The sequence below is a fragment of the Colletes gigas genome, unplaced genomic scaffold (assembly GCF_013123115.1).
Source record: "Colletes gigas isolate AHSC1104 unplaced genomic scaffold, ASM1312311v1 Colletes_gigas_Sc00002, whole genome shotgun sequence".
NCBI lineage: Eukaryota > Metazoa > Arthropoda > Insecta > Hymenoptera > Colletidae > Colletes > Colletes gigas.
In genome coordinates, this window is record NW_025106631.1 from 12,178,926 (window position 1) to 12,194,275 (window position 15,350).

At 35.7% G+C, this 15,350-nt stretch overlaps 1 protein-coding gene across 4 annotated transcripts in view; it reads left to right on the forward strand.

Moving 5' to 3' along the window:
* The window catches only part of LOC122401498, a 71,933-nt gene that overhangs the window by 50,158 nt on the left and 6,425 nt on the right, over nt 1-15,350 (forward strand). For all 4 annotated transcript variants that reach the window (XM_043403679.1, XM_043403670.1, XM_043403688.1 and 1 more), the window contains one exon: nt 11,993-14,817. In XM_043403679.1, coding sequence (XP_043259614.1) covers nt 11,993-14,817 — 2,825 coding nt within the window. The remainder of the gene's footprint in view (nt 1-11,992; nt 14,818-15,350) is intronic.

Here is a 15,350-nt window from a genome sequence, read left to right on the forward strand (position 1 = left end):
AAAGCCTAATCTGAGCTTGCCACAGGAGCAGAATGCACCCCACACGATAAGTGTCCCTCCACCGAAATTACGTTTCGAAAAGTATTTTTGTTCTTTACGAAGGTCCCTCCAATATGAATTAAATCCATCTGGATCGTCCAAATTGAATTTTTTTTCGTCAGAGAAAATAACCTAAGTTAAACAAGGAATATTGAATATGAAGCTAAAATCTCGATTTATGAATGTCTAAACTTAACTTACATTATTCCAATTTCTGCTCATGTTTTCTCGTGCGTATTCAAGCCTGGCTATTTTGTGACGTTTCAGAAATGTAGGTGCAGACATCATTTTTTGTCTTATAATGTTTGAATTATGTTTAAGGACACGTTGGACAGTCCAACGAGAAACGTCGAGATCACATTCCTTCACAATTTGTTTACAGCTTTTTAACGTATTGCTCGCAACTTTAGCAATTTGCCTTTCAGTACGAGGGGATAACTTCTTCTTAGATCCCCCTTTCTTATTTTTCCCATACTTAGTAGGATCGCGTAAAAAATTCAGTACAACTTTATGAGATCGCCCGAGTTTACGTGCAATTTCACGTATCCCCATTTTTTGCTCTCTGTACGCTGAAATTGCACGTTGCTCTTGTTCATTAAGGTAGCTGCCACGTGGCATTGTATTAATTAACTAAGAATTCCCAGGTTTACTAAAAAAATTCCAACAGAAACCCTTGAAGTGCGTTAAAAATGAACTGGTTCTATTGTTTTGCACCGATCGCCAAAAGTTTGATTACATCTTGACGTATAAGTAGACAACTTCAACGAATTTCACCTAAAATCCATTATTTACAATGCTTTTTCATACCATATAATTGGTTGTTTCAAATTATTTTCTTACATGTCGGAAATGTTAAAAATGTTAGTGGTGCTATAGTTATGCTCCGCAGTGTATTTCAAGACTCCCGAAAGAATCGGGTTTCCCGAAAATTTTTGAGACTCTTGAAAAGAATTCGTGGTAGACAATATTCTTTCAATTTCTTCTACCAGTTTTCGTGAAGTTATTGGAAACACGGATTCTACGAATCATGTGATCTGATGTAAACAAACGTGTGACTGCGTGCTTAGTGAACGGCTATTTCCCACGGTTGGAAATATTATAACATTGAGCCGGAAAAGATTGCTGACAGAAAATGTCGAAAATGTGGTTATTTTACATGAAGAGGATCTAGCCGAACAAGCATGGTAAAAGTGCCTCCAAACCAAATTGAACGGAGTTAATACCACTCGATAGGTGGTTCGAAGAAACCCCTTTTCACAGAGTTTCAACCCGGTATCTCTACTACAGGGGTAATAACGGGGTGAAAATCATTTTCTGGTTTATCCTCAATATCTCCCATCCTGCTCAATTAAAAATTATGAAAAAAATCATGGTTATTTTATCGATTGATGTACATATTCGAGAATTTTTGGATGCAAATTCGATTTTTAAAAAATTCGAAAATATTTTAACCGGAGATTTTTTGCCGAAGTTATCGAGTGACCACGTTTGTTTTTATACAGTATAAAACTTTTAAAATAATTAGTAATCTCTAATTTTTTCAAATTTTTCGAAGGAGTGGAACATAGTCAAAAAAAATAAAAAATGATTAAAATATGGTGAAAAAGTTTTATATTGCCTTAATTACTTACGTGACCATGTTCATATTTTTATACCTATAGCGTAACATTATGACTATTGATGCGTAATTTTTTCAGATTTTTTGCAATAGTGTTTCTGGAAAAATTGTTAAAGAATTATTAATTCATATTTCCTAATTTTTCATACGGAAAAAGGCCGCACATGCTTTTACAATAGATATAATTAAAATACATTTGGTTACATACTTAGTTAACTGTTGCTATATGTAGTTTCAAATACGTGTATTAGTACGTGTTACGATACATTGATCATTTTGGTAAAGCATCCGCGACATTACCAACATTTTGTCTGAAGCTGAACAACATTATGTATATTAAGTTTTTTAAATATTCCTTAAATATTTTTGCTTTAATTACAATAAATGATCTAAACAAGGTTTACCTGCTACTATTTTTATTGGCAGCATTAATAACTTGATTTGTTCTTCAGTTTTGTAATGTGTCGTGATTGCACTTTGAACTGAACTATATTTTCGTTTTGTTTTAGATAACAAAGATTTAAATTTATAATATAATATAATTTATAGTTATAAAAGTATTATGTTTATAATATCGTATTAGTTAGTCTCATCCCCATCTTTCTGTTTATCAGTACATAATGTTGGCAATGTCGCGGATGCTTTATCAAAACGATCAACGTATCGCGCCGCGCCGTGGCGGTTCTAATCAACAGGAGTCCGGTACTACACGTATTTGAAAACTACATATAGCGACCAGTTAACTAAGTATGTAACCAAATATATTTTAATTATATCTATTGTAAAAGCATGTGCGGCCTTTTTCCGTATGAAAAATTAGGAAATATGAATTAATAATTCTTTAACAATTTTTTCAAAAAATCTGAAAAAATGACGCATCAATAGTCATAATGTTACGCTATAGCTATAAAAATATGAACATGGTCACGTAAATAATTGAGGCAATATAAAACTTTTTCACCATATTTTAATCATTTTTTATTTTTTTGACTACGTTCCACCCCTTCGAACAATTTGGAAAAATTAGAGATTACTATATATTTTTAGAGCTTTATACTGTATAAAAACAAACGTGGTCACTCGATAACTTCGGCAAAAAATCGCCGGTTAAAATATTTTCGAATTCTTTAAAAATCGAATTTGCATCCAAAAATTCTCGAATATGTACACCAATCGATAAAATAACCATGATTTTTTTCATAATTTTTAATTGAGCAGGACGGGAGATATTAAGGATAAACCAGAAAATGATTTTCACCCCGTTATTACCCCTGTAGTAGAGATACCGGGTTGAAACTCTGTGAAAAGGGGTTTCTTCGAACCACCTATCGAGTGGTATTAACTCCGTTCAATTTGGTTTGAAGGCACTTTTACCATGCTTATTCGGCTAGACCCTTTACAATAAATAATTATACTTATTACTTATTTGTGCACTATTCCTATTCTACGAATCGTATAATTCTATAATTGTAAATTGAATAAGTAAAAAGTAAAATTACATAATTTTCCGCAAACACCTAGAATAAACAATTCAAAACCATGAACATATTATTATTATTATTCATTAACATACGGACAAGAAGCTCTTATATACATTAAAATGAATTTAAATGATTAATGGTTTCTCGGAATTTTTTGGTAATCCCGATTCTTTCGGGAATCTCGATTATTTCGAGAATCCCGACTCTTTCGAGAATCCTGACTCACTCGAGAATCTCGACTTTTTTCGGGAATCCCGAAAATTCAAAAATCTCGAAATTGTCGGGTACCCGTCCCGATCCCGAAAAAATTTCGTGTTCCTGATCCGACCCGATATTTCGAGGTCTCGCACACCCCTACTTACCAGCCATAACTCAATTTCGACATTCACTATTTTGTTCGTCGATATTTTGAAAACTAATGAGCCAACTATGAACTTTTATGCAAATGTATATTTTTATAGGAAAAAGATAAAATTATAGGACTTGGGTAAACATTTGTTTTATCGTTAGATTACAAAAATATAATTTTTTGTGGCAGTTCTCCCGAATGGAACCCGCAGCCAATCGACATAACGTTTGGAAGGATTAGAGGGGAGGCGGAATGCATATCAAATATAAAATTTTAGCTTTGGAAGTTTAATAGTTTCCGGGATACTAGGTTAGGGTTTTGATATTTTTCATTTTGTTTCATTTCGCCGAGTGGAGGGCCGGTAGCAATCCGAAGCGAATGTGACACTATACTAGGTGTGGCGATTAATAATTCTTAATTCTTTTTAAAGATGACTCTAGAAACAAGGGTTTATGATTACTAGGATTCACCAATGATCACGAACTTTTTAACTTTAACAAGCGGAATCAACAATTTAATTTTTTATGAAATGAAAGCCTTTCAAATACAGAGTTTCGGCGTATAAAAGATTTGTTTCCTTCGACGACTGACAGGAAGATCGGTCGGTAATGCAGGGCTCTGGTCCGCCACAGCTACTCCTCCCCTAGAACCGTTGCTAGGTTTGAAAGAGAAGGTTACAGTCCTTGGTTTTGGCCTGGTCTTTGTTTTCAAAGGCTTATCCATGCCTGCTTGCTAGTGTGGGCGAATGATGTCCTGCTCCGTTAGAGGTTCGAACTCCTCGCTGTCAGTTTTAGCAATGAATGCTGGCTTCAATCGATCAACTCAGATTGTTTTTTCTGTTTCGTCAATGTATATGACAAATCTTCGGTCATACAATCTTTTGATGATTTTATGTGGTCCAGAATAAGGTGGTGAGAGTGGTGGACGCACCTCATCAGGTCTTAAAAAGTACAGTGATTTGTTTCCTCGTGCTAGTATCAAAAGCTCTTATAGTTTCGGAATATATATATATTACCCTTATATTGCTTGCTACAAATTCTGCTTCGATGATGAAGAACCATATGTCTGGATCATCCTTCATGAAAGTGGGGAGTTGAGGCCTTCTGACTGCATGGATGAATTCAGCGTTTGACTGATTAGGTTGATTGTTTGAAGCACCAGGATGCTGATCGGTAGTATATTGAGTAGGCACTTGAACCATCGTAGAGTTTAATACATCCTCTGGCTCCATCCTCCAGATTTTTTGACATCGCATCGTGACTGAAGACGAAAAATGGATATACCTTGTGATAAAAAAATATCCGGAATTTCTCATTTAAACGAACTGCGCTTGAGATATTGTCAAAATCATTTTTTTTCTAAGTTGGTACATCTGTCAGTTGTTTACAAGTCATTGTTTGGTGTACTCTGCCAATTTCGCTACGTCGAATTTAGTTGAGCAAAGAGTCTGCCTAAAATTTTGTGTGTTCTAACAAAATATCATATGCGGAAGCGTTGAAAATGTTAACGGTAGTCTACGGAGACTCGACAATGTCAAAGACACAAGCATACGAGTGGTACAAAAAGTTAAAAGAGGGCCGTACTGTGGTTGATGATTTTCCTCGTTCCGGTCGTCCATCTACCTCTGTGACTGACGAAAATATTTAAAAAGTTAAGAAAATTGTGCTCGAAAATCGTCGTGGGAGCATCAGGGAGATAGCAGCCGATATTGGTGTCTTATTCGAATTGGTGCAAAGCGTTATGCACAATGTTTTGGGCATGAGACGAGTTGAAGCGGGGCTTGTGCTGAGAGTGCTGAATGTTTTGCTGAAAGAGACTGGGTCCCTTCCAACTACCACTTGTTTTCATCAATGTTTCACGCACTTTCCATGGAACGCTTCAACAATTACGAAGATGTCGAAGAATGGCTTGCTGACTGGATCACTTCAAAAGTTGAACGGTTTTTCTGGGAGGTCATCCACAAGTTGTCTGAGAGATGGGAAAAATGTGTTTTTTTTTTAAGAAAAATTAAGAATTATTAGCCGCCACATCTGGTAGTATAGTATATGTATTCTGTTGAATTAGAATAGTATTTCGCAAACCAACATTTCTCGACCAATAAAATTAAAATTTGATATAAAAGTACATTTTCGGCGGAACACTTTGTAAATTTGTTTACTAGTAGATCCAAAAACCTCGCCGCTCATAAAAAAAATATTTCTGGTAGGAATCTGACTAATAACGACGATTACTACATAACAAAGATGTTTGTATGCGTACGTATATGTTTATTAATATTTTGGAAACTATTTAACCCTCTGTGGACCCGTGTAACTTTCAGGCTATATGCTAATATATCGACATTTTAGTTTTTTTCACAAGATATTATACATATATCTCTGAGATAATCAATAACAACATTCATGACGGTTGACAGCACCATTAACCTGAAATATCAAAGTAAATGCCTTGCAAGTTTATATTTAAGACAAAAATTTGACCCATAGAGAGTTAATTACCGAAGCTAAAATTTTTTATTTGGTATCCCTCTCCCCGTTTCCTTCCCTTTGAATTTCATGTTGATTGGCTGCGGATGGAAACACATCTTTATTTTTGCATATATTTGTCACATTTCACATATAATTCCACATACAAGTACATTAAATATTGGATAACTAAGAAACGAAGAACAGCATAGCAGCTAGTTATTTATTCCCACCATTCAGGGGAGACCTGTATGACGCGTCGTGTTAATCCAACATAAAATCCTTTTTATTGTTATTTCATTTCAAATAAAATATTTACCACCATATTTGTAAGGCTTTTCTGATTGAAATGAGACCAAACGCGATATCATTTGGATCATATTTATCTATTAATATGAATTATATATTGTCACTAGGGCTCTTAATGCTGCTCAGATTTATGGATATTTGAATTTTGAGTATTCGAGTTTCAAGTATTCGAGTCTCAGGTGTCCGAATTCAAGTCTAAAGTGTCCACTATGCACTTTGCACTGTGAGGTCACCTCTGCTTTGACAAAACTATTTTTCCCTAAAACTCTGAGGCCACCTCTGGCGTTAATGAAACAAATTAATGGGAAGCAGCTTTATTTAAAAAATGCTTTTAAATTATGTGTATGTACATAAAAGTCTTGTATCGCACTAAATTTCGTATAAAACTTATGCCTATGAACATCCCAGTTGTTTGATAAAATCAGTTATATGTGCATGCACAATTCAATTATTAAGGCAAACATAATGATTGCTTAGTATGTTCAAATCGAAAAATAAAAGGTGGAATTTCTAAGAATATGTATGTATGTTTTTGTTAACATACTTTTGTAATAAACAAAGTTCTGCAAAGTTTTTGTTCAAATTGACTAGTGTACGAATACTTTTTACACTCACTGTATGTAGCTCTCATTGCTCTCATCACAAAATTTTCTTTTTGAAAACATCTTGTTGGGATACTTTTCTAATATTTAAGAAAATATATCTCACAGTGCGAACGTGTCCAAGAATAACATGTAACTGATTATCATACAAAGAGATAATAAGAATCTATCACGAGCCTGGTCTGTGCTGTTTGTGGTGGGGCAGATTATAAACCGCAATCGTTGTACCACGGGCCATGCCCGTAATACTTACATTTGACCCGACCGATGTACTATGAGTCAGGCCCGTGATAATCAGTTTTGGCCCGAATAGAAGACTACGTGTCTCACACGTAGTTGTAGGTTAAGGGGTTGAGGAACCTCCAAACTCCACACGAGACTTGGAATCCTTGGAGCTCTTCCTTGTCTCAATAGCGATCGACGTATCGTAAACCCGCGGTAGCGCACAGCTGCAGACCACCGGGGTCCTGGGAGTCTTTAGCTTTCCCTAAAGATTATTTATTTAAAAAGAGGCAACGTTCTCACTCACCCTTGCATGGTGTACCTGGACACTGGACAGCAGGGTGGGCGGGAATGTTGCAAAAGGCAAGAAATGCCCTACCAAGGTGACGATTTGGAGGATTGGCTTGACCAATGAGCCGAAGTTAGGTTAAGGGTAGCATTAGGTTTAGGAATTAGATTCGTTTGATCGAGCCTTACACCCTCGACTCGACTCTCCACAAGTCTTGAAATATTCTTGTGTAACTAAAAGGAGCATCGGACTCTTCCTTGAAGCAACGGGCTAGGGTATTGGTTTTTTCCCCCAAACACCAGTTTTCTCCTTCGAGCCTGTTCAGGCGTGCGTCCGGGCCCCCCCCGACCTTGTCCCCGCGGTTTATGGCTACGGATAGCGTGCCTTCGGTCATCGGCAACGGCAACGGTCGGACCGACGTTCGAGTCCCCGACCGATCCATTGTCACCAAAGTCATTCAAAATCAAAAACCCTAAGAGGGCAACATTTGCCGAGCACGTGAGCTGACATCAGCCACTTTACTGCTCCTTTTTTTTCTGCACTCATTGTTTTCAATCCCAGGGACCTCAGGAACTTTCCCTGTACGGAAAGTTCCTACGCCGTACACTTCCCCTCACAGTCAGAAATAGTTACAAAATTCGTACACCCCCATCCACAACATTTTCCACCAATAGAAACAGATCCGAGCTTATGTAAACCATGAACATCGCCAAAAAATGTCACTTCTTCTGTGCAAAGTCAACCGAAACATACAAAATAAAAGAACACACAAAACCGTTCTCAGTGCATTATCTATACGTAACCTGCTCCAATGGCATTAATTTGTTAGACGAGCAAGCCGGGTTCGCGACTTCAGAAACTTACAATTTCTCACAATAAAGTCCGCGTGCATATCCGGTACAGAGCCTACCAAAAGGGAACACAGCAAGGAGCTGTGTGATAAGCACGGTCTGCGCAGTATAGCAAGTGGGCATGATACTTCGCAGCCGAAACACCGTTCCATTTAAAAACCGGAGATGATCTTCATATTTACTTGATGCCTCCACGTATCAAAAAGCTAGTAACATCGGATGATGAGTCTCTCGATACCAAATAATTTTGGCCTGACGCATTTTTTCCTACCATCAATAGCAGCCAAGTTATTCAGATGGCCGGTTTTAAGTGCCTCACTTAAAATGATTGTTATGCCATAACAGCTTTTAAAACTACAATTGCTGTAGACTTATCATCGCGATTCCGATTGGAGTGGAATTCTCATACAAGCAATGTAAATGCTTGTTATCTTGCATGATTTCTAGATCCTCGATACAAAAATATGGAATTTGAGAAAAAATAAAAAACATTACGTGATATGTCAGATGGTAATACCCAAAATACACACAATTCCAAGGAATTGACATTAGATTTAATATATTCAACATTAATTAGTGAATTTGATATGTATTTAGCAGAACCACAAATTCATCATGAACTCGATCATATAAGTTGGTGGGAACCGCAAAAAATAAGTTCCCAAAAGTTTTACAGATAGCACAAAGATATTTATGTATTCCGGTATATTCTGCAAGTGCGGAAAGAGTTTTTTTAACCGTAGGAAATATTGTAATTGCGAAAAAATCGTGTTTGTTATCCGAAAATGTAAATTATATAGTTATCTTGTATCAGAATACGAATTTATACTTATCTCAGTAACTTAATAAAATATACTTAAAAATACTAATTTTGCGTTCTTTAATCTTCGTCTTGCTCATTATTTTTATTTGGTATCCATTTAAAAGGAGTCCCATATTCGAGACATCGAAAAGAAGGATCTAGATTCGACTACAGATGTACAGATTCTCAGATTTGGATTTTAGATCCAAATTCGAATTACGATGAGTATTTCGGGGATTCGAATACTCAGACAATAAGAGTTGTAATTGTCACTCACTAATACATAAATATGATACAAATTGTATCGTGTTTGATCTTATTTTAATCAGAAAAACTTCACAAATATGTTGGTAAAACGTTCATTTAAAAAAGAAACAAAAATAAAGAAGTTCCATTTTTGTATTAGCGCTGTCTCACCGATATGTTTTTTAAATCATTTCACTTTCGATCATCTTTCTTCTTCATTCGCCATCCTCTTCTACGTTCGCCAAAAGATGAAAGCAAAATCCAAACTCGTCTCGAAGTTATATCGAAAATAACAATTAAGGAGGTATTCTAATGTGAAGTGCGTTTTCTAAGCTTTCATGAGGTATTTTTGCAAATAAACTACTGTTAAACACCTTTTACAGCCAAATTTACAAGATTTCTTTATACACGTTTTAGTGACATTTTAAAATTGTTTGGACAAAAGAAAGTTAAAACTGCTGACAAACTCTTAAATGTAGTCGTTTTAAAAAAAAGGTCGTCTCACGGTGTCCATGATTCCGGCCATTTTGTTTGTTTGAAATGAAAACACGTGAAAAATTCTTAATTGGTACGAGTTTGGCTATAGCTAGTAGCAGAACAAAAGAAAAAGTTGATAATTACAAAAATGGTAACATTTTGAAGTTTTATTATCGATCTTTTCATGTTTTTTTTTTTTTTTTTTTAATTTAGCGGACCTAAAAAAAGACAAAGAAATTAAAAGTTTAGGTTGATTCTGGTACAAGCTATAGTCATACATGTAAAAGGCGAAACTTTTTTATGGGACATTGTTTTATTAGACGTTATCTTACAAAGATAGAATTTTATATGATGAATACCACTTTTGTTTTTGAATTATTTATTATATGTGTGGGTATTTGTTCAAAAAGATCTTTGTTTAAATATTAAAAGTGACTAGGAACTAATTTTAAGACTATTTGAATAACAGCTACGCTTAAACTGATATAACTTAGAACGACAACTTAAAACGACAACTTAAAACGACAACTTGAAATGAGAACTTAAAGCGACTTGTTACGGCAACGTCTTGTCAAGTGAGTCTCCTTTTTCCGCTCGAAACATCCCTTTTTAAAACCTTTTCCGCCCCACCATTCAAGCTTCTTTCGGGCGCGTACATGACCAAATATGGTCATGCTTGCGTTTCGCACCCCTGCGCGAGAGGACCTCGAACGCGTCACTGGGCCCGCTGACCCAGGGGTTTTTTCCCGTCCCTTTCGACCTGTAACGCTTTCTCTTTTAACCTATAGTTCTTACTCCGCTCAAGTTCCTCGCATTTCCCGATACCACATATGTATAATTATCGTGTTCTGTAATTACACTTAATTGATGCAAAGTATTATAAAAATTATATATACGCATTTTTAGCATACATATAGATTAATCTTGAGCGAGAAAGGCATCAACTTACTGTTGACGATATAGAGAAAATTATAGTTATATATTGTAATGCAAATTACCATAAACAATTAATGAAAATATGTATATGTATATCATACAGTTGATTTCATTATTTTGCATATAGTTTGTATATTAATTTTGTATAAAAATTTCCAGTCTACTAATGAGCATCTCACGTTCACTGTGAATGAATCATCTGTGCAACCATTAAACAAGTGGAAACAAAGTTGGGGATATATTATTCGAATAACATGTCGAATAAATTCTTCAATATGTTTTTAGTCAAATCATAATGTGGAACTACTTATGCTAGAATATTTTACTAACTCTCTAAACGCATGCCCACTAATTGAAAGCATATTTTTAGAATGCAACACTCCATTACAGAGTTGGAAAAATTATATTCGCAAATAACAAATACAAATTTTAAATCTATTCGTAAACGAATTTTTGTTTCCGTGTAATTTCTAAATTTGTAAACCTTACGTTTAGGGGAGGCAGCTCTGATGACCTTGACCTTGACATATGTTGTCAAGGTCAGTCTCCTGAGTAACATCCAAGAGGTTATAGCCGTCGCTTGTTTTTTTATTAAAAAGTTATTAGCATACAAAAATCATATAATATTTATTATATTATATAACACATTTATTTAAATAAAACGATTATATTAAATTATATTTTATTAAAAATGGGTGTCAGTATTAGTCAGTGTAGTTTACAGGGGGGTCTGGGTGGGGCCCAGCCAGTAATACGAATTTGATATGATACTGTTCAACTCGTGAGGGATGTTTTATTTTGTGCTCCGCAGGCCTCATGGAACGAAATTCCATATTCTTGTTTTTTGTTTCAGGTAATTTATATATCGTAATAACTTTTTAATAAAAAATTAGAGGTAGCTATAATTTGTTGGGGAATGCTCAAGAGTATGACCTTCATAAACTGTGTGAACGTTAAGGTCACATTGAGTATACTTATACGCAGATTCTAGTGCAATACTAATAATACATTTTTATTAATAACTTTTTAATAAACAATGAGCGACGGCTAAAACCTTCTTAGTGCCATTTAGGGGAGTGATTTTGACAACATATGTCAGGTTATCGCAGCTGCCTCCCCTAAACGTAAGGTTTACCAAAGATATAATTCGAAATACAGATGTATTGTAGTATTAATAACTCCGAACATGATTTCTGTCAATTAAAATTCACAATTTGAGATTGCACTTGGCAAATACTACAAAATGACAAAAAAAGAAAATTTAACCCTTGCGTAATATTGTTTGTTTCTTTTATGCCGAAAACAGGAGGATCTAGCGGAGACGTTGCACCAGTACTCGCAGCTGGTAGCCGAGATCGAAGTTCGTTGCTCGGAGAACGAACAGAGTCGTACTACGGAAGAAAACATCGAAGGTTTTGATAGTTCACGTCATAGCATTCTCTGTAGCACGAATTCTCGTAAGATCTCGCTCACCTGTCAAACTCTACCATGTTCTATACCGACCATGATTACAATACAGAGTAACGCATCAGGTGGATCGATGCTCGAACCGAAACGTATAAATGGAGGTCGTCTACGTTCCCCGGCCCTTAGTCCAGCTTCTTCGCCGATAGTTAGTCCGATTCCAAGTCCCTCTCGAAGCCGTTTTGTAGTATCCCGTGTTCCGGAAACGTCATTATGTTCAACAAATTCCTCCCCAATTACTATATCCCTGGAATCACCAACCTGTCTCGCTTCTTCTGCAAGTGGGTCATCTAGATTTCGCGTTTCGGTCGTTGAATCAGCAAATACTATACCTTCTCTTAAACCAGTTGTTCCTACGTCCAACGATGACATTTCTTACGATTTAAATTTTCAAATCGACAGTGCACAATCTAAATTAGAAACGGATAATCATCAAGATATAAAAAATTTTCAGAAGACTTCGAGCAAAATATCTTACTTAATTCCAAACGAAATGGAAAAGAGGCATATAAGCACTAAATTAGTTCTAAAACAAAGTGTGCAGTCTGTTGCTTGTAAAAACGAAGAATTTCTCGACGTGCAAAGCTCAGAGAACAATTGTACCAATTATAATAAAGGCGAGGAAGTTTCCAGTTGTATTATACTAGACGAATCTGTAACTGACGAAAAGCATGACGTGCAAAACTCAGAGAATAATTGTACGAACTATAGAAAAGACGAAAAACTTTCAAATTGTATTATAGTAAGCGACGAATCTGTAATCACCGACGACGATTGCACTCAGAAAGAGGCTCCGAATTTAGACAAGTTGCTCGCGCTATTCCAACATCCGAAATGTTTCTTTCCTATTGGCCACTCTGAAAGTACATTTCAAGATGGGACGAACTTCCATTGTTACTTAAACGAGAACAGAAATGCTTCTATACAAGAAACCAGTAAGTTGAAGTTTTTCAATGTGTCACGGATATTTAATTTTAAAGGTTTCACGAGCATCTTTCCCTCGTATTCAAATTTTTTGCTCAGAAAAGAACTTAAAAATAATGTAATTGGTACAGAAAGAATCGATAATAACAATGACAATGAACTTTTAGACGTTCGTCTAAAGAAAGAAGTTAATGTGATCAGTTTAGGTGATCGATTAGTGCCAGAGGAAGTGCGATCGAAATTTTTATTACCTGAAAATTATGTTGTTTCGAACATGGCAATCGACAGTTTGAAAATGTTAAATAATGGTTTATTAACTGGCGTCTCTGAGAGCAACATTATTGTACCTTTGTCTGTTTTGAAAGCAAGCATCGAGGACGTGAAAGAAGCACTGGAGGAAGTAGATCCCATGCTGGCGAAAGAAACGTGTGATAAAAGATTAACGGACAGTATTAATTTTGCTAGTGATAGTAACTCGTTGTTTTGTAATATAATGCGTGGTGTAACGAATGTAAACGACGCACGCGTTGTAAATAGGATCGAGAATGTGCACAATTTAGTAATATTAAAGTTAAACGCGAAGCATTATATCGAAAATGGTTCTGTTTTAAACGTAGAGAATAAGCAGACCGATTTCCCATTGTGTGATTGTAATGTGTATAATAAATCGGTGACGTGGAAGATGAACGTAGGAAGAAATTGTTCAAATAATAAAGTTACCAAAACGCATAGTATTTATAATAATAATAATAATCGTAGGAAAGATTTCACAAACGTGCGTAGCGATAAAGTAGGAAAAAGTTGGCAAAGCACTATTGTAAATAGTAGATCAGGATCGTCGAAGAAGAGTTTCATGTACGAGGATATTAATATTGATTCAGACGATCCCTGTACAGATTTATATACTTCGGTTATTTATAAAGACGTTACGAATCCATTAAGAATACAAGAAGTATTAAAAATGCTCGCCGCAAAGAACGACAGATATTTTGAGTCGCGTGATCCGAAAGAAACGAAAATCGGTTACCTGCTGATGGTGAATTTGTTCAGTAGATTCAAGAAAATAGACATTGTTTCTATACCGAGAGCTTATTGTTGCGTGACATACTTCGATAAGTCTATTCCCAGAGATCTTATATTTTATGTAGACGATTATGTCAACAGGATTTCCGACGAAGAAGACAACGCGTCAGAAATTATTTCCAGTAGTTGTCCGAACAAAGCTATTAAATTGGAGACCTCGATTAATGACTTATCTCGAGTATCGAACTCGGACATGAATTTTGTAATTCAAAGGCCAGAGAATCTTCAAAGAGGGAACGAAGATTCTAGAATCGAAGGGAAAAGCATTTCTACCAGTCGTAGCAGTCAAGAAAGCATGGGATTTCATAAAATACAAAAATACAAAGAAAACAATGATTCTGAAACTGACGAAAAATATTCAATTGGGAATTGGAAGAAAAGTGTAAACCCTTCAAAGAAAAATGACACGCGCGGTAATGCTATGGACAATATATTCATGTTCCGGAAATTCGGATCGAATATCGTTCAACGCGTGAAGCTGACGAATCCGGACGCGATAAGCGACATAACCCACAAGTATCTGAACACAATTAAATGCGCGGTGGCTACGTCGATGTGTTCGAAGGTTGCGGCGAACGCGAGAAATAATGCGACGGTCGATATTATTTCCGACGAGAGCGCTAACGTTGCCGAGCCGTCGACGGTTATTCACGCGACGAGGTGAGTAAATAACTACTACGAGGATTTGACGAAACTTAGAAATTTATATTTTATCAAAAATATATATATACAGGGTGTTCGGCCACCCGTGGGAAAAATTGTAATAGGAGATTCTAGAGGGCAAAATAAGACGAAAATCAAGAATATCAATTTCTTGGCTGAGGCTTCATTAAAAAGTTATTAAAAAATTAAATTAAAAAATTTCGAACTATTCTAAAAAAATTATTTTTGGTTTGCGGGGCTCAATTACAATCATTTTTGGTGAACACACGTATCCCTGAAATCCTACCCACTTTCGAGAAAAAAATTCTTTACTGAAAATCTAATGTGAGGCCAGAAATGCTTCCTTAAAATTTCATGCGAATCTAAAATGTCATAATTCCTGAACGGATTGGAGGATTTTAATTTTTTAAAATGCAAGCAATGCGTATTTTAGTGGAGAATATGTAAAAATTCTAACAATATTGAAAAAGTTGTTCAAAGACACCGTAAAGTGAAAAAAAACCCCTAATACTGGTCCAATTTTCAAACGA